The 19,632-nt window shown below is 42.8% G+C and overlaps 1 protein-coding gene across 1 annotated transcript in view; it reads right to left on the bottom strand.

The window, feature by feature from the left end:
• Positions 1-431: 431 nt before the first annotated feature.
• Positions 432-19,632, bottom strand: part of CREB3L2 (cAMP responsive element binding protein 3 like 2) — a 76,366-nt gene continuing 57,165 nt past the window's right edge. The window contains exons 3-11 of the mRNA XM_075158211.1: positions 17,393-17,559; positions 15,712-15,799; positions 13,734-13,915; positions 12,851-12,997; positions 11,063-11,121; positions 9,618-9,686; positions 2,392-2,491; positions 1,325-1,451; positions 432-658 (exon numbers count right to left, since the gene is read on the bottom strand). Of these exons, the coding sequence (XP_075014312.1) occupies positions 633-658; positions 1,325-1,451; positions 2,392-2,491; positions 9,618-9,686; positions 11,063-11,121; positions 12,851-12,997; positions 13,734-13,915; positions 15,712-15,799; positions 17,393-17,559 (965 nt within the window). The 3' untranslated portion in view covers positions 432-632. The remainder of the gene's footprint in view (positions 659-1,324; positions 1,452-2,391; positions 2,492-9,617; positions 9,687-11,062; positions 11,122-12,850; positions 12,998-13,733; positions 13,916-15,711; positions 15,800-17,392; positions 17,560-19,632) is intronic.

Below are 19,632 nucleotides of genomic sequence, written 5' to 3'. Positions count from 1 at the left end.
TGCAAACTTTCCACAGTAATGCTTTAGTAAGATCACTGCTGCGAGAAGCTCCGACTCTTCACACCCTAACCTCATAGAAAGCCCAGTGAGTCACAGCCTCACGCTTCCACCCAACTGGCAAAAGCTTATTCCTTTAGGAGACACAGAAGTAAGTGCTTAAAGAAGTGGGTAGGCACAACTAGCAGGCTTACAGGGGTTAGGTTTCTGGCAGAAGCACTGAGTTTGGTAGCTGCATTACTACAATATTGTTGCAACCACTTCTCCAGAGTAACAATAACTTTGCCTATAAGCTCTCCAGATAGAGACCAAACACTTACTTCATGTTTCACAGTGCCCAGCATAGCTGAGCCCCTAGTCTTACTGCTGGCCTCCAGGCACAAACGACAGTGACGCCGAACACCCGTACGACCAGCAGCCCACCCTGCACTCACCTGTGCTGCTGCAGGCCCAGCAGCACTGATTTCTCTAGCCTCGTCTCGTTGGCTATTGTGAACTGCATGATATCATCCTGCTGTGTCCCTGGCACGGCTTCCAGGGACAGCGCTGTGTACTTGGAGGTGTCTGCTTGCCTGTCACTGCGATCTGCAAAGGACACCGGGCCTGACGACTCCTCCAGTTGGTGAGGCTCTTCATTAAATTAGCAGACTCCTTGACCTCACTGCATACAAAGACAGAAGGCGCAAAGAGATGAGAAACAGGCAGCTCAGCGAACAGCCCTGGTCATTTCAGGAAATGGAAACCATCAGAGCAGAACTAAAGCTGCAAAGGTCTTTTCTTTTCACACTGATTAACTGGTAATTTGATAACTGAGGAAAGATACCACAACAACGGTCCAGGTAGGGATAAAAAAGCTCTGAATTATTCACAAAACAAGAACAAAATGAAACAATCACTTTGATAATATATGTTAAAAGCAACTGGTTCATTACGGGTATATAATACTAACGGTTTCCCACACAGTCCTTGGACTCTTTATTGACACTGGCAAAGGACACACCAATCTTGCACGTTTTAACAGCATGAACATTTGCTACCGAGTAGAAATCCTGCTACAGACTACTACCTTTAGTTCCACAAACAGAAACAAAACTGCTTTAAACAGAAGTACCAAGCAGGCTAGTGGGGAAAGGCTTTGCCCATGTCTATGAAGTCTTCCGCCATCAGAACAGCTTGCCAAGCTATCCTTTGAAAGACACAGGTATATCAAGGAATGGCCCGCTAAGGAGTGGAAAAGCAAGAGGTGTTTGAGGAGGGGGTTAGGGATGGGGGTGGAAAACAAGTGCCGAACCAAGCAGGGAGCAAGACTGGGACAATTGTCACTTACCAATGGAGTCTGTGTAGGACTCTGGCGAGGAATGCTGCCTGGGCAGCACCATCTTTGTAGCAGAAGGATATGGCCCATAGCTCTGAGAGAAGCTGCCAAAAACTACTGCAAAGCACAGCACCACCATCTGACAAAGGGAGGATGCAGAAAAGGTAAGTGCACTAGCTCTTGGCCCACGTGTGCACATCAAAACTAAGAATCAACATAAAGCAGATCTGATACTTTCTCAAAACAAATCATCTGAGGCTATTTTTATCACTACATACAGTGTTTCTCAGGAAAGGCACATATACAATAACAATTCAGTGTTTTAAAGGGCAGATTTCAATGCTGGAGTTTGTTTTCAATGTCTGCCACCATTTTGGCCTGTAGCCTTATTTACTCCCAAAGTTAAAAAGCAGACACGTGTTCTACAGACGCTGTTTGGAATTCCCAAGGTTATTTCTGCTGCTGGCCCCAGTCTTGCTTTGAAGTGACCAAGAGGCTGGCAGACTAGGAGAACAACTTAGGCCTTGAAAATCATTTCCATCAATTTATAGCACTAGTATAAAGGGAATTTGCTGGCTGAGTGTAGGGAGAGAAAAGGGAAAAGTTTCATTCTAATCCTTTTCTTACCCTATTACTGAAATAGGCCTGAGGTAGATTTACAGCCTTAGTCATATTTTTATTTGGATGAGCAAGTTTATTTTTACTGGTATCAAAAGAACCGGGCATCAAAGGTCACCCTCGTTTTCATTTTACAATTCTAGACACCATTTCTCACATACAATGTTGTAGGAAATAATAACACAGGTCACTCAGAGGAGCAGTGCTCCTTTTTTCATCACTGCAGCATCCAATCAAAAGCACAGGCTGAGCCTCCTCCAGAACTTAATGCCTTCCCACAATCATTAATCTTCACCAGCCAGGAGTCTCACCTACCTCAAAATTAATTGTCAAATTTTGAAGAGAAGTTTCCCAAGCTGAGAATTTGCAAGTGAGGGGCTTCTTAGAACAAGGGATGTGCCTTTGAGCAGTGGAAAGAGATTCTCATTCCCCTTACACTTCCCAGCTTTAGGGACACTCACCATAAGACAGGTCCCTGTCTGTGTGCTAGCTGCCTTACACGAACGGGACACTTTCCCAGCAACCATGGCTTGGAGTCTCTGCAACTGCTGCAGAAGTGTTCTAGAAAGCAAAGACAACAGACAAGCATCAAATGCGCTGATCTACTGGCTGGTTAAACAGCTTTTTGCTTCAAATTCCACACCTGGCAATACTACAGCATTTATGACAAGGTTCAGATCATTAAAGTCCTCCCCTTGAAGTTAATAGCAAGGAACGTTTTTAGTTTTACAAGATTTTTACATGTATTAGCACTGGACCTTTCAAAAAGATCTTTTGGCTTTCCCTCAACTGATGTCCCTGAACAATTACTTACTCAGAACTTTCAGAAGGCTCTTATAAATAAAAACTGTTTTTTCAGTGTTTCTACACGAAACGATTCTGGTAAGCATACAAACAACTGAAACTGCTCTATGTGCAAGTGACTAGATGCATATACAACCTCATTCTGTGTCATTAATTCAGCAGGAGTTTCACCATTATGTGAAAAGGTGCAGAAGCAAGTTTATAACTGCTCTAATCGGTGGCAGAGGTATACCGATACCTCCTTTTTCTGAAAACCTGAGGTACAGTGGTCTGGACCACATGCTGGACCATTTTCAAAGAGAAGGTCTTAAAGCTAGACATAGGCACAGACTTCATTTCTCATAAATTCATTTATTAAATAAAGCACTTTATTGCTCTTTGCTAAATCCTCCAGGAGTTGACAAAAATCACAGATGCTTGAAGTGGCTACTCTCACTGTGTCTTTCAGAGGTCCCAACCACGTTGGCAATTCTGTTCTTGTTGGAGTCAACAGTCCCAGACCTGGAAGGTGTTCTGTCTTTCTGCCTGTTTTTCTTCTGTACCATCATCAATCACTACAGTTAGGATACTAGTAATTTACACGGGAAATTATCTCAAAGAATGATTGATATAGGGTTTTCACAGCAGTTTTCATTTTGTTTTCATTAAAGCTTTTTAACAGACAAGGAGTAATCCAAATACTCGCCCTCGACACAGTCAAATATAGTACAATTTTGCATCAGGATATTAACTTTGCTGTTTGTTTCCAATTTTCTTGTAATTTCTCCTGTAAGTCTCACAACCTATTGTGGAGGGTAACCCCCACAAAACTCCAGGCAACAGCTCTGGAGGCTGTGACGTCAAATACTAAAGCAAGAGGCAAGGTTAGGATGTCAGAGAAAATAGGAGGATTATTTTAAGATCAAACTGGCTAAAAGCTAATTGTAGGACAGACCCAGAGGTGCCTTCACAGCTCAATATACACTTGTCTGCCTATTATTATAGATTTTTTTAATCATCAATGCTCATTCCTAATTAGGGTTTAATGAATTCAAGGACTTCAGGAATGCATTCCGAAATGAGCACAAGGCATGCTCACAGCACAGGTTTATCTGGGCCAGCAGATCCTTCTCAACTTATTAAGGAAGGATGTATCTTGCATGCTCTTGAGAGCATGGTTTATTCTGCAATTCAATATTTAAAAAAAGATCCGTCTAATTCAGTCCTTTATTCACTACTAGAGACACCACTGGCAAATTCAGAGATGAAAACACTGTCCCTGACGTAAATGAGACCATCCTAATTCCCTGCTCCCTTCTGCATCTGTCCCCAATTCCTCCTCCCATCCACTGCATGGCATAGGGTTCACAAAGACTTGCGTACATGGTATATATCATTTCCCGGCACAGAACATGCTGCATACAGTATTCCCACCATATGCCACCAGCCACGCTATACAGCAATGCCTTTTTAACCCTGCAATTTCTGTGCTATTATAGAAGGCTAAATTCCCCGCCCCTCCCCGTTTCAGCCTGAGTCACTGGGGTCGACACAGAACAGCTCTGCGGAGCGAGGAGGAAGGAGCTCTCCTCCTCCCCAGCTTGGGGGCTGGCAGCAGCAGCAGGCTCTTGCCACTTTTTGTGGAGGCGTCAGTGAGAAAACAGCTAATGGCTGGTGAGGAAATCAACAGAGAAGAGGCAATTCTTCTCGTTTTGCTCATCTCTGCCTTTTTGTGTTCAATTTAAAAAACCTGCTGGGCAGAGTGGGCCCAGAGAGCTGATTCCAAAACACTCTCTTTTTGGAAAGTATAATTAGGCAGGTATTCTGAGGTCTCCTATACACAGAGGAATATTCATCACCCACCTTATTTACCAACAACCTTCATGTAAAATGTCTTTCTCCCCCAAGTCATATTTCTGTTTGAGCAGAGCTACTGTCGTCTTCTCAGCAGACAAGGACTCAGTGCTGGGAGCTGACAGGCTACAGGTGCATTTTCAAACTAAGAGCAAGAGTCAAAGGAAGAGCAAGAAACAAGTTTGTTTGTTCAGAGATGATACCAGTTTACCCTGCCACTGCCAAACCTGGTGCTTTTATTCTCTGAATCTGGAATGGTGAAAACCCGGATTCCAAGGTCAAAAGATCTCCTTTCCCATGCAAAAGCTGCCTTCATTGTTACTGGACGGCTGCAGGGATGATCTGGACTAAGAGGGAGAAAAGGAGCAGCTCTCTGCTCTGTAGAACAGGAACTTAGGTTAAATGAAGGTCCTCCCTCTAAATAGCAGCAGGAAGGCCATAAATGCTTTTAGTGACATACACGGCCTATGACTAAGTCCAAACAGGAGAAAATGCAATCCCAAGGCACTGTGCATAAGGGGGCTTGCACCCACAGGGATTATTTCACTGTGTCTGACACATTTCCCAGTGATATTCAATTAGAGGGTCACCTCCGTAGGAGGTGTGAACGTGCTTTCACGCTTTTCTCTGCCAATGGAAGCACCTCATAGGAAAGCTGTAAAGTGACTGAAGACTTCTGCTCTCCTTTCCACACACTGCCAGCAAATTCACTCTGCCTGTGATGTCTTGTTTTCGTGTGCACATACACGTGTTCACCTCCAGAAGAGCCCCTTTCACTACCAAAGTAAGGAACAAGTCAAGGCTTCCCCTCTGCTTTCTTTGACACTTTGATTAAGGAGAGAAAATTTGTCACCTAGCCACCTGGGAGGCTTCCTCAATGCAGTGTTTATGTTTAAAATCCAACATTGACTTAAACAAAAAAAGACAGCTTCTAGGGGACACCAAACACTGTTTATTTTCATGAAGATATTTCAGAGAATTTATCTACTTTGTGAGGAACAAAACCTAATTTTGATAAGGAGAAAAATTATTCTGTCTTCCAACTCGACACACGTATTCCTTCTCTGCCTGTCCTATTTGTAGGAAAGAGAGCTAATCCCAAAGTAAGGTTTTCACTGAAAGACCAGAATACCTCAAAGCATTAAAAAATCCACAATTTTTCCTCATTTGAATTACAAAGAAAAAATCCAGCAATTTTTCATCAAAGAAAATGTTTTTTATGTTTCAGCATAAAAAACACTGTCCTGCTGCTTTGAAAACAAGGAGTCACTCCAGGGCTGCCACACTTTGTCAACTATTACAAGGGTGGTCTGAAACGAAGTGCAAGATATCTCACTGCAACTTAAGTCCGGATCCTTCACTCCTTGAAAATGACTTGGTAAAATGACTTTACCAGCCTCAAATAAAGGAAGCCAAGCAAATCAGTGAAGTCTGGGTAGCTTTGGTGCTGATAAACCATTGCTGGGTCAGACGGATAAGCAACTTGATCTTTAGATGACTGAGAGTTTTAACAGTGACTTGAGCAGGAGCATGAGAAATGGAAGAACATCCCAACTGTATTTATAAAGCCATTGCCTTTAAGGTGTCTGTCAGAGTGGAGATCTACACAACTTGCTAGTCATTACTCCGTGGGAGCAACTCTAGCAGCTACTTGCATGCTTTGTCCACGTACAATACTCAACCATATGCTAATTGGATCCTATGTCTATCATTTCTCCAGCAAAAGTGTTCATCAATATATTTATAAATACAGACTCGACAGAACTGAAAAGCAAAAGTATTTCTCATATGTCATACACAGTACCAGATGTTTCAATACTGTCTTTAAGCCCAAATAGCCATGCTCCCAGCTAGACAATGCTGGTATCAGAGACCGTATTCAACCGCCTAGATCATTGGCAGCTTCTGCCTTCAGTCCCAGTGCCAAAACTTAAGTGGATCAAGCCTTCTTGGTGAGTGGGACAAGTCAGTTCAACGCTTGGTGCCAGCTTCTTCTCATACCCTTTGCTTTCTAAGACAGCAGTGCCCCACATTGTTCAGATGCTACTCAAACCAATGAGAGCCTGGCTTACTTGTGGCTACAAGACATAACAGATATGCATGGAATAAAGTGCTTCCTTAGTTTTGAGAAAACTGCCTAGAAAGGAACTTGGATGGGTTTCTTTTAAGGGACTGAGTCACATAAATTAGGAGAGGAAACATATGCTAGTGTTCTAATACTAAAGATGCCAAAAATGCTGCAGTCACCCACTCAGAGTAATGAGAATTGAAAACTCCCCTGCATCTTGATCCCCAGTCTCCTGCCTTGCCTTTAAAGATGCATTCATGTCAAGGGAGATGCTTCTGGATGCAAATTTTTTGACCACACTTGCACCTTTTACATTACATCCTTTCAGATCCAGAGTTTCAGGCTAAGGCAGGCTCTCCGGAAGATTCTTCTAAATTTTTTCATGTTACTGAGAATAATGTAGGAACATTTTTACCAGAAGAAATTCTAGTATTTCCATGGTTTGGAGCCAGATTTTGAAATGCAAGCAGGGTTTCCCTGAAGTCTTAGGTATGTATCTGTGCAAATATGTTCTATATATAGAATAACATGCTCTGAAAAACTGATTGCACATACAGAAAGGAAACTGTTGTTCAATAGTTGTATGTTTTGGAAATTGCCCTTCAGTTCCTTTCAACTCCAGTCAGACTATAAAAACATGATACTGACTGACAGCACATACATGTGCATGAACTTTTAGGTAAGCGGCTTTAGCCCAATTTTCCAACAAGATAAAAAAACAACTGTGCCTTCACCTACACTTGAATGCATGAACATTTTTACATGTAATCACAGCTTTATTTTCCTGTTATCTTTCTTCCACTCTCACAATTTTTCACAAAAGAACAGCTCTAATGTTTGTAGGTCTACTTTTAGATAATACCTTCAACAACATCTTCATTTTTTACTGCACTTAACACTCAAAGTTGCAACTAAAGTCAACTGGGGCTCTGTTTGGGCATATTAAATAAGATACATGTGTGCTAGGTACTTTGAGAAATAAAATCCTAAACATATAAATTTGGGCATCCAAGAATAAACTTACGCTGCATAATTTTGACCATCACTGCTTTGAACTTTGGTTCCTGACTGTACATAGGAGACGGAAGTACCAGCTATAGGATGCTGTGAAGACAAGTTCTGAAACTTCTGAACAGTTTCTGAATGCCACATCAAGGCTCTGTGCAAATAAATACCAATGAGGAAACCAGACATTTTGAATTCACCGTAGGAAGCGGATAATGTACATTGAACAAGGGCCTGGAACCATTCTCTGAATAAGACAATTGCACAATTATACACTAAATAAGAAAAGTGGTTCTTTGGGGTTAAGGTGAAAAAATCCATAATGTGGTATGTTACATAACTCAGGCTTGATGAAAGCAGGCACTTTTACAAATTTCTCAGTACTTCAGTTTGAAGCCTTAACAGATTTTAGATACAGTTTGTATCTAAATGGCCAAAACAGCATTGCCATGAATTACAAGAATTCATGTGCAGAGGGTCAGGAACATCTGCCTCTCTGCAGGAGATTACAAATCAGTATCAATGCTATTGCAGATGGAAGAAAACAATGCAACTAATCCCACATGCCCGAAGTATGAAGGATTTGGAGATAATATCACTTAGTTAAATATTTTTAGAGCATTTAGCATGAGAGAACTAAGATCATCAAATAATAGAGAAGATCCTAAAGGTCCTGTCTAAAAGGACAGACAATACCAACAAAGCTGTTGTCATGACTGCATCCGCAACAACTCAGAGATGAAAACAGCTGGCCAAGTTTAGCTGAACTGGGGAGAACAACTCTAGGCTTGACAACGTGTTGTCCCTGAGTGGTTCATCCACAGCTGCACCTTTCCTTAGAGCAGCTGGCTTCAGCACCTCCTGGGACAGATCCTGGGAGAGAAAACCCTACTCTACATCTACAGAACAATTCCTGGTTCTTTTATGTAAAACCCTGGAGGAAGATACAAGAGGCTTAGAAATGGCTTGGCTCTCTTCAAACAAGCAGCAGATGTCTTTATGCATGAGCAGTGTGTGGGAGACGCTCTCCAGCAAATTACAGTGCTACAGGGTCTGGCTCCATGAAATTAGAGATTGGATCCGGAGATTAGAAACAACACATGCCACTCAATTAGCAATACATTGGCTGCCAGACAAGCTCTAGGGCGGTTTTCCATGATCGTGGGTCTTATCTTCAAAACCCAGCCTCCTCCCACATTTCAGTGCTACCATCATGTTCAATGGTAATATTCAACCATCACTACAAATGCCTCTAACTAGAAGGTGTTAACAGTGAGCTTATCTAGCACCTACTCGTTGGAATTTGCCATCATTAGAGAACACATGGAGCATAAGTCATGACTGACACTCCACTCTCAGCTAACATCTGATTAAAAGCTCAGCTATTCAACATTTTCTGCCATGTGTCCTTTGAGAAAGCCATCAATAAGTCACTCATTTCTTCAGAAATGAAGAAACAAGAAGCTGATTTTCCCCCTTCATATGAAGGAAATTCTGGGGTGTGAGATGGTTAGAAGGGTGCACAATAATTGCAATGACATCTGGTAGTCCAGAAGGAACTAATGACTCTTGAGCTTCAGCACTGTAATTTCTGGAAGTGTCATGTTCCAGATCAAGGTCTCCTGTCAAAACAGTTTTTCACTAAATAAAGACAATTTGGACAGTTCGGCTGTAGTTTTTTGTTTGTTATGTATCACTAATTATATTTCCCTGGGCAGTGGAAGAACTCAAAGAAGAGTGCTAAAAGGTCTCTCAAGCACACCACAGGCTAGGGAGACAGTTTAAGACCTAACATCAAAGCCTCCATGCTTTACATCACACTGCAGTCACGATAACTGGCCTTCCTCATCTTTCTTTAATATTAACCACATCAGATACAGCTATTGTTCACATTTCAATTGATCTCTTAACTTCCAGATTTTCACTTTTCACTGTAATATCATGCTACAGTTTTGTTTTATTCCCTTCATACCTTACCTGTTAGTATTCTCCAGGACTTCAACTTTTTTACGCAGCTCACTATTTTCATTTGAACAGGTCTCAACTCTGGAGACAGCACAAGGAAAGAAAGAGGAATGTAAAAAACCAGTCATTTATTAAAGAGATTGTAAAACAAACCAAACTTGCTTTCACAGAGACCTCTATGATCTTGCCTACATTTAATGAAAAGTTACACCAACGAACTTTAGTCATAATCTTTAATCATACTTCATAGTGTAAAAGACATCGCAAAAGATACTAGTAGCTGTGGAGCACCTGCTTACAGTGCTCAACTACATCCCAGTAGGTGCAGCTCACTCAGGATGGGCTGTAATTATTTTTTGCCCCTTGAAATAGCAACAGCAAAGACCCTGCTCAGACTTTCTCTGTGCATCAGGCCACGGGACAGATACTTTAAAAGTCACAGAACATGCTATACTTATGTTGTTAGCAAGTGTTTTGTGCAAAGGTGTTCCTTTGCATTTCATTGCTAGGATAAGGCACCAAGCAATTTGGTGAATGCCATGCTTCCGAAATCAGATCCTCAAATTTCAAGTTTATGGAGGTTAATAAGCCAGAGGTTAATTCTCAAGAGAGTGCTCATCTCCACACTGCCCCTGGAAACCCCTAAACTAAAGGAAATTATCATAAAATGCCACATAACAGGTCCAAGTAAAAATATGGGACTCCTAAAAAGACAAACATGACCATCTGGAATAGCTTCAAAAAGGAAAAAGGTAAAGGGAAATAGCTTTGATATCTGTATGCATAGGGTGGAATTTCACAAGAGTAACTCTAAGAAAGCGAGACTCAGTTATAAAGAGATAAGAGGAAAAAAAGGAAATTACATCAATGGTATCACCAAAGATGGTACCAGGGGTTTAACAGATCCATCTGGTGAAGCGCATAAGAGAAATACTAGAATACTTCTCTCTTGGAAGAAAGATTAATTTGGGATATAAATCACTAACTGGGGGTTTGGCTCCTTCTCGCTAAGGGAAGTTGATGGGTCACATGCTGTTTTCCTGAGTCCTGCTTATTTTCCCAGGCAGTCTTGACTCACCCACTTCCTATTTCTGTCTCCATCTGCACTAGAAGACAGAATATATTCACTCTGAATCCACCTTTCCCTGGACGCTGCCTACTCACTAGGCCAACAGAGTTGCATGAGGGGGAGGCCAACAGCAGATGGGTCTTGCCTTATTTAAGGTTTAAAGTCTTTGTTGGCATGTTAGCAACGTGTTGCAGGTAGAGACAGTTATGAACGCAGCACCTCAGCACATGTACAAGCAGAAGCCAGAAGGGCCTTTTCTCCGTCATAACCACGAGATGGCAGCTGGCACTCTGTGCACGAAACAGTCCCAGCATCAACAGCTGGATCCCGTCCCAGTCCAGTAACTAGTGCTATTGCCCTGCTTGAAACAGGAAGGAGGCTGTCTTACTTTTTTTCCAGACTGTCCATGTATTCTTTCTTTTTTCTTCTGCTTTCCTGGGCAGAGATCTAAGGAAAAAGGAAGAAAAACATCAAATATCGCATAGAAAAAAAAGCATCAGAGATGAATTAATAAACTGGTAAAAAGCCCCGACGTCATTAGATTCAAGCCTCAGTGCTGTTCTCATTTCTATTCCTGGCAAGCAAAGCACTGACTTGGTCTGTTTCCACATCCTGAAGCAAGACTGCTCCTCTCAGTAGTAGGAAAAAGATCATTCCCTGCTCTTACAGAACTAACCTCAAAAAGTAAATCAGATTCATCTGGAGAGAATATCCTAGGACAAATACTAAAAGATGATCCCAGGACAATGCCCTGCATCTGGGAGAGGAAAAGCCCGTGCATACGTTAGAAAGCAGCTTTGCAGAAAAAGACTTGGGGGTCCTGATGAACAACGCAAACGTAAGTCAGCAATGTGCCCCTGTAGCAAAGGTGGCCAACCAGATCAGGGTCTATATTAACAAGATTGTAGCTAGCTAGGTCGAAGGAAGTGGTTCTTCCCCTCTATTCAGAGCCTGCAAGACCACAGTTGAGTACAGTGTACAGTTTGTGGCTCTGAAATAAATACTTTGCATGTACAGAAGTCCAGAGGAGGGGCACTGCTATAATAAGCATGCTGGAGCACATGATGTATCAGAAAAGGCCGAGAAAGCTGGGTTTGTTCAGATTTAAGAAGAGAAGGCTAAGGAGGGAATCCTATTGCTGTCTTCAACTATCTTGTGTAGCAAAGATGATGTCAGAGTCTTCTCAGAGGTGTACAGCAAAGTGGCAAGAGGCATCAAATACAAGTTGCAACAAGGGAAATTCCAATTAGACGTTAAGAATTCTATTTATTTGTTTTTACCACAAGAGTGGCCTAATATGGGAACAGGTTGCCCCCAGATGCTGGGGACTCTTCACCCTCTGAGACAGTAAAACATGACTGGACAAATCCTTGAGCAACTTGATCTAAGCTGATGTTGCTTTCAAAGAAAGGAGTTGGACCAAAGCACTTCCAGAGAGGCCTTCCAATATAAATGACTCTGTTTATATGAAAGCGGTATATAAAATGCACAAGGTCGCTTTCAAAAATTTTTGAAAAAATCTGTTACAAGACCAAATTCCAATTCAGTGTAGGCAAATTTACCGCTCTATCTGCAAAACCAATAACAGAATGCATTAACCTTCAAAGGTATGCTAATATCCTTCAGAACAAGTGAGCTGGCCAGGTCTGAAAAAAAAATGCCTTCCTCCCTATCACTAGCTCTTCCCCATGTCGGAAGAAAGAAAAGACTTGTAGGGCATTTCACAGCCTTGGTATCAACCATCCATTTAAAGGTCATGGAATTCAGTGGTCAAAAGACGAGGGCACTGAAATATACAGTCAGATTTTAAAACATGAAACAGTAGAAAAGAACACCTTCACCACCATGGAAAGAACACAGAGGTCTTTGCCTACCATAAGGGTAGGATTGTACTGTTTTTAAAATGGAGCCAAGCAACAGCAACTTGATACCCTACTTGCTAAATACTCTATTGTTCACGTGTTCAGGTAAATACCTAGACAGAGGCACACTGTCACACTGACAGACAATTTATTGGATGTGTTTACGAACAAAGAAAAACACTTTGTTAACAGACATCTTACAGCATTCAACAGTACCACAGACCATTACTGCAGAATTGTTGCAACATTTTTTTAAATGAAAAATGAGTAGGAATTACCCAGCAAAGGGTAATTTAGGGTAAATTAACATTTACCTTGTTCTTTATTTTCCTGCGGATTTTCTTCAGCACTTTCTCCTCTGCTTTTGTCAGGGGCAGTTTGGTAGGGATTGGGTACCCCTCTGCTATCAGCGTCCTCTTCTCCTCCTCTGTCAGGATGAGTGGGCCAGTCCCCTGTAATTTCTGCAAGTGTCATAGAAATGAAATAATATAACAGTAAGTGCGCACAGCCCGAGAGAAAAGGGTGTTAGGGAACAGAGGCAGCAGCTCTCCCACTTCAGAGAGGACTCTGCCTATTAACACAGTAGCCTCTTGCAATTGGGAATGCATGGAAGGGGAAGACCTTTTAGATAGGTTCCATTCAGAGACTGAACCTTTGGGACAGGATTCCCTCAGAACAGTTGTTCTTGGCCCAGCTCTGCACACACTGAGACCAACAGTAAAACCTCCCTTGGCTCAAACAGGGAAAGAGTCAAATGAGAAGCACTACTGAAAATCCCTCCCTAAAGATCACCACTTCCTTTCGATAAGACAAGAGGACAGATGCAGATCTACCAGAGACAGGTTAACCCAGCAGGGCTGGGCCCTTATGCAAACCACAATCCATGGTGGGAGAAACCTAGTAACACTGTTGAACCCTGTCCCAACTTAGAGGAGAGGCATACGCTGTTCTCTGTGGGAACAGAACAGACCAGTGAGCAAGAATTACTGGATCTGCAGTTTTGACCAGAGATGGGTTTGTCTAAAGAACAACAGAAAGTTAGCAAGTCCATGGCAAAAACAGTAATTTAAATTTAAAAAAAAGAAGGGGGGGGTGGAGGGAGGGAGGAAGGGAGGGAGGAACGAAGGAAGGAACGAATGAAGGAAGGAACGAACGAAGATAGATGGACGGATGCTGGAAAAAGCCAGCCCAACTTACATGTGGTGCAGTCAGGAGTGGGGAATTGGAGAGCGCTGAAGCTGTGCGCGATGTCACTTTAGCCGTGGCTTGTAGTTGGATTGGGCTTGAAGGAGGGAGCGATCTAGCTGGGCTTTGCCCTCCTTCAGAGTCACTGCCATGGCTGCTGGGAGGGGTTGGAGGCAAATGCAGGGGATCCACCGCTAAATGGCAAGAGAGACATATAACACAAGGTTTTGAGGTGCTAATTTAAATTTCCACTAGAGCTGCCACCACCAGCACCACCCAGTTTCCAAGACTAAAAACTCTGCTAAAAAATGGATCAAGCAAAAGTGGCAACTTGGAAGATTTTCAGAGCATGCAGGTCTCCAAAGGAGGAATGAAACGCAGCAGTTATCTTTAGGTTCAACAGACAAAACAGGTCTCTGTGCATATGCTCCAGTCATTTCTACCTACACTTCAGCTTCTTCTCCAAATGCTCTGAAGTTTAAGTATAGCCCTCCAGTACAAGTCCCCTATCCCTGGGAAACCACATTAACAGAGGGCTCTGAACCAGCGTGCTTTCTCTCCAAAACCAATAGTCTTTCCTAACTGTGCTGTGGATTAAACAAATCGCCAGTATTTTTCAAGAGAAGGTATCACGTTCAAGGTGATATATGAACAGGGAGGAAAGAAATAACCTGCCTCCTAAGGACCTGGTTTGGCACAACTGGGAGGAAGTGACAACCTAGCGACAGTGACGGTTTTAATGTACTGATGGAGCAGGAGCAGCACAGGCAACCACCACAGGAACCTCTTTCACACTGTGCTATCCAGGGCCATAAGCTAACTTCTACTGCACTTGTAGCCAAAAGAACGTGTGGCTAGAATTGGCAAGCAAAGTGCTGCTTATGACCAAATGGGTCTGGACCAAGAGAAACAGGGCAATGTCTCACCTACTCATATTACATGAACAATTTAGCAGATATCCAAAACAGGCATAACTAAGTCATTTTTTCTCAGAGATAAATTTACAGCAAAGAAAATTGGGAGTAGGAAGATACTGGGCTGAACTTGCCACCTTCCACTTCTGTTATACTTCGCAAATTTTGAGTCGAAAAGATCAAATGGGTGGTGGGGGAGGAAGGAAGAAAAACAGTAACAAAAGCAAGCTATTATATATGCACTCTTTTTGTCTAGCATCTTAACTCTAGTAGTTGCCAGAAAAAGATACACACTTGAAAATCAGCAAGGCCCTTAATCCCACAAATTGAGCAATCAAGTCTATGCCCTGGGTTGAGATATAGCCTCCCTTTTTCCACCTGCTACATCCCTTGCTTCTCTCCCTAGAGCAGTTCTACTTACCTACACAAATGAATTCACTAACAGAATATTCAATAACAGACCAAATATTTGGCGCTCTCAAACTTTCCTTGGGTTGACAGATTATTGCCACAAAATCATGTTAACCTTCAGGGCAGGGATCATTGCTCCTCCTTCTTCATTTATAGATTAGAGCAAAGGGATCCTGGTGGTTCTTAAAAACTCTGCTAAAACTAATATGCTACAAACAGATGCACCTAACTTTTAATTTCCAATAAACTCACATCCTTGCTTTTGTAACTTTATCGTTAAAACGGTAAAGTTGCCACTTACACTCTTCATGTTTTCTGCGCCTTACTTAAGTCCCCTCAAATTGATTTCTATTCTAGTCTAAATAATCCTGGACTTTAAGGATTCAAGCTCCCTCCAGCAACTGTACAATTGTTAATACACTACAGACACAAAAGGGATCATTTTCTTTGTGATGGGCAAGGAAAAAAAAAAAAAGAAAAAACACATAAATGGGTCAGAGAGAGACTGGCTCTTCAGCAGCCTGAGTTGAATCCCTAGAAGGCAACAGCTTCAGCCTAAAGATTAACGTGACAAATGAGGAAGCCAAATATTTAATCAGGGTAAAGTACATTCATTGTGCATTCTGGTCATCTGCCCCTACATTTTGGGTTGGTAATTAACAGACCTTCCTTAGAAGAGAGGTTCAGGAACTGATCCACTTCATGGGGCTCCAATTTAATCTCTGGAAGAACTTTCTGGCTCAGTGGTTTCATCTAGAAAAGAGAAATTAATAGCATGAAAACCCAAAGCACACATCTTAAAAAATCTTAATACAAGGATACAAGGATGACTTCTCCATAAATGGAGAGGTTTCCCTCTCCTCCTGCTCTGCTATAGGCAAAGTTTTAACTGCTTCACACACTTTGCTAAACCAGGCTACAGAGAATACTGCCCTCACTACTCCCACTGTGGCTTTTCTTACTACTATATTTAGCTAAATAAAAGATTATGCCTCAGAGATGACATTTCAGGCTGAAAGCTAGCATGCAACCCACTCAAATTACTTCTCTTAGCAACAGAGCTGCCACTAGGATATGCCGGACTGCAGAGTCTGTTTGAGTAGAGACAGAAATACTCCTGGCAGTGGGGGAGGGCCTGTTCAAGACCATTGTCATCTAGGAGCAAGAGCAAGGTGCCAGTCGTTGAGCACCAGATTATCAAACCCAAGTTCTTTTCACGGTGTGGAGAAGCAGGAAAAGAGACAGTCACGGCTGATGAAGTTTGGAAGACATCTGGCTTGCCCTGTTGACAGGGCTGGGGCACCAGGCTGCCAAGCTGTTGCCCAGAGTCTGCCTGAATGCTACAGTCCCAGGTTTGAGGAAGTCAGTCTGGCACACCAGCATGCTCATTGCAGCCAAAGTCTCTCTCAATAATCTGTGTAACTAATCCGTGCAATGGTAGTGAGCCACTAGCTAGTCCCAATATACTCTTTGCAAATTATGGCATCCCTAGCTGCAGCAGGGCTATGTACCAAGGACAGCACGTTCATACTAGAAGAGGATTATGGGAAACTTGTGTTTAATTTTCTCAGTTTCTCATAAAATAATTTCTGTTGCATGTATTTCTGATCCACATCCAAGTGGAAACATTTATTTTCAGCATATATTAACTCCACTCGGCCTGGACTGACATCGCACCCTGGGGACTGAGAACAGTCATGCTTCTTCCTCCACTGACAGGGGACTCTGGTGAGCCATCGGCTGCTGCAGCTCATTCTCCTTAACCACAGCCAAACTAAGCCCTTGAGAATGCCCACTGGCTGCTCCAGCTGTGATCAGAAAGGCATCACAAATGCTCCGTGTGAGGCAGGTTGAAATGTCAAAGCTTCACAGATCTGGCAAAAGTGACTTAGCAGGCAAACAGGGAAACTCTCCCATCGTTTCAAACAAGGAGTCTTGTTCTGATTAGGGGAAGGCACAGCAACACTAAAGCAAGTTATTATGGAAGACACTTAGCTTGCCACAGGCTCAATAGGGCAAATAGGTTAGTCAGTTCAGGTAGGACTGGTTCATTAGAAACTGTTTAAATATTTTTAAAAACGCATGAACCCCAGGCTTTGGGGCTAGCATAGAAGAGAAAATTGTGCATCCAACCATTAAGACCTGAAGATGCAGATAAGTGTTTTGAAACACAAGCTCTTACAGCAGCAGTGGGACACGAGCAACCATTAAAAAATAATAAAGCAGACTGCAGTGTGCACCCTGAATTGACAACCTTTGGCACCAAGGAGGCTACACTGGTATGCAGAGTCTTAGGAGAATCTGTAGATAATTGCGCAGAGAGGAGAACAGAAAGTCTGCATGTACCAGGGCATCCGTCTGTAGCTCAGGTTGTTCCCCCTCCAGCGACGTGGCCGTGACAGTGAGACTGACTGAGGGAGCAAGGCCTGATGTCTCACACAACGCTGGCTCAGTCTTTATTGCTGCTGGAGTCAGCTCTGTACCCAGACACCATTCCTCATTTTCCAGGTCACCTGCCAGGGAAGGAAATTGGACACCACATGTTTAGGTCAGAGACAGAAAGACTACAAATGAAAATAATGTCATCCCTCCTCCAGAGAAGGGAAACAAACACAGAAGGCATTTCAGTCTATCAACAAAACTCTGCCCTTACTATTCAGCTCTCAGTCAATGCAGACAACCATGCCATTTCAGGGCTGTAACCTAATCCTAGCCCCAGGATACAGAGAGGAACAGCGAGGAAAGACACAGAGCGCTAATCACTGTACATTGCCAAAAGCTGCTAACACGAAGCAGAACAAGACTAAACAAGCCATTGGGTAAAGCAGCCAGGGAGCTATGTCCTACACATGCTAATGCCTGCTGACTCAGTTTTATTCCTCCTTGTAGAGATAGCGTTTAGCCAGACTTCTGCTCCTTCTACTGCTTGCAATCATCAAATAGCCGGAGCGGTGATATTATACTTTAAAGAACAAAGGATTTTTCACACTCAACTTCAAAATTTTCCCCCCAAGGATTCATTTAGTAAGCATAAAAGAGGATAAAGGCTTTGATGATTTCACAAGAGCACTAGTGCTGTGGTGATCATGCTAATTTCCTCCCCAGAGCCTCTGGAAGTCACAGCACAACATGCATATTTTGACTAGCAGCAATGAAATGTGCATCACGTGTTGGCAGAATTGTTCCCTAGTCCCACTTACTGCAAGCTCACTAAACAGAAGAAAGCCATGCAACTTTTCACTGGACAAAGCTGAAAGGTTTGCCTTGCACTGTCAAGAACTGCAAAAAGGTTGGCATTGTAACTTGGTAGCTCCCCATTTCCATTCATGAGGCAGCCACTGTTTGGCTTGCTGAAAAGGGACTTACTCTCCCAGGTCTAAAGTATGATAGAGGATCAAGAACTTGGAAGGACTCAAGCTTTAGAACAATTCCGCAAAGCTACTAACAACTCCACTTAAAAAAAAAAAAATCAAATGCATTTTTGGCAGTTGCAATTCTGCCTTAAAAAAATTCCCATCCCTATTGCTAGTTTTTTTCTCTTGCAGGAGAGTACCCTACACCAGCTGTACTGCATCCCAACAGTGTACAGCGTAGTCCTCTGCCACAACTCGTCAGTAGTTGTGAGAAGCACATCCATAAATCAAGCAGCTAGAATCTGAGGCCAAATACACATAAAAGAAGAGAGTGTTAATCTTTCTTTCAAAGCTTTCTCCTGCCTTCACACAGAGTATTTACTGCATATACAGAATTAAAGCAGAGAGCAAGCACATACACAGTGTGGCTAGTAAACAGCAACAGAGAATTAACTGCCTGCTGCATCAGCACCGTGGGAGGCAGCCATGGTGCTGTGGCTGTGCCACCAGCAGTCTGCAAGGCTGACACAGGACCCTTACACATCCGAACGTATCAAGCTGGTGAGATGTCAACAGAGTTCAGCTGCAAACAGGTAATAAAAATAAGAGCAGGCTTACGGCCCCTGTGCTGCTGTCTGCCCTTGCTATTAAGACCACACACGCATACGGCACACAGGCACTGGGCACAAGCTGGGTGACTGGAAGAAGGGAGAAGTATGTGCATCTCCAGTGCTAGTAATTACTTTGTGGTGGGACCTAACCTCCACCGCTGGCAAGGAAGGAGGTAATTTGAGTGAAGACACACCAAGGAATTAAAAATGAAAAATACATATCCTGTAATCAGAAGCTCAAGAACAGTGAGCCCAGCTCTGCCAAGAGAAGTAACTGTACAGCAAGGGCTAAACACCGTATTTAAGTTTCTGGAGGGCTTACTCCCAAAACTTTCTGGGAAATGCAGAAATATAAAAATAGACGTATTTATGAAAAAAGAGGTAGCATTGTCTAAATATTAACTCAGGAGAGAGGACATTTCTCTCTTTCAGCCCTCCCTGAGCCTCTCTACCCACAAACACGAGAGCACAGGTCCCTCCCTGCTGACTGCAACGGAATGTTCAGTGGATCCGTGGACTCCCTCTAGCTTGCTGTGTGTGGATCATTCGGATAAGAGCTTTAAAGTGGCATCTTTGCCTGGAAATCCAGAATCCCTTGGCAAATACAACTTTCAAATGCTTG

Source organism: Calonectris borealis, chromosome 1, assembly GCF_964195595.1.
Source record: "Calonectris borealis chromosome 1, bCalBor7.hap1.2, whole genome shotgun sequence".
NCBI classification, from domain to species: domain Eukaryota; kingdom Metazoa; phylum Chordata; class Aves; order Procellariiformes; family Procellariidae; genus Calonectris; species Calonectris borealis.
This window is presented reverse-complemented; position numbering and strand designations above follow the sequence as displayed.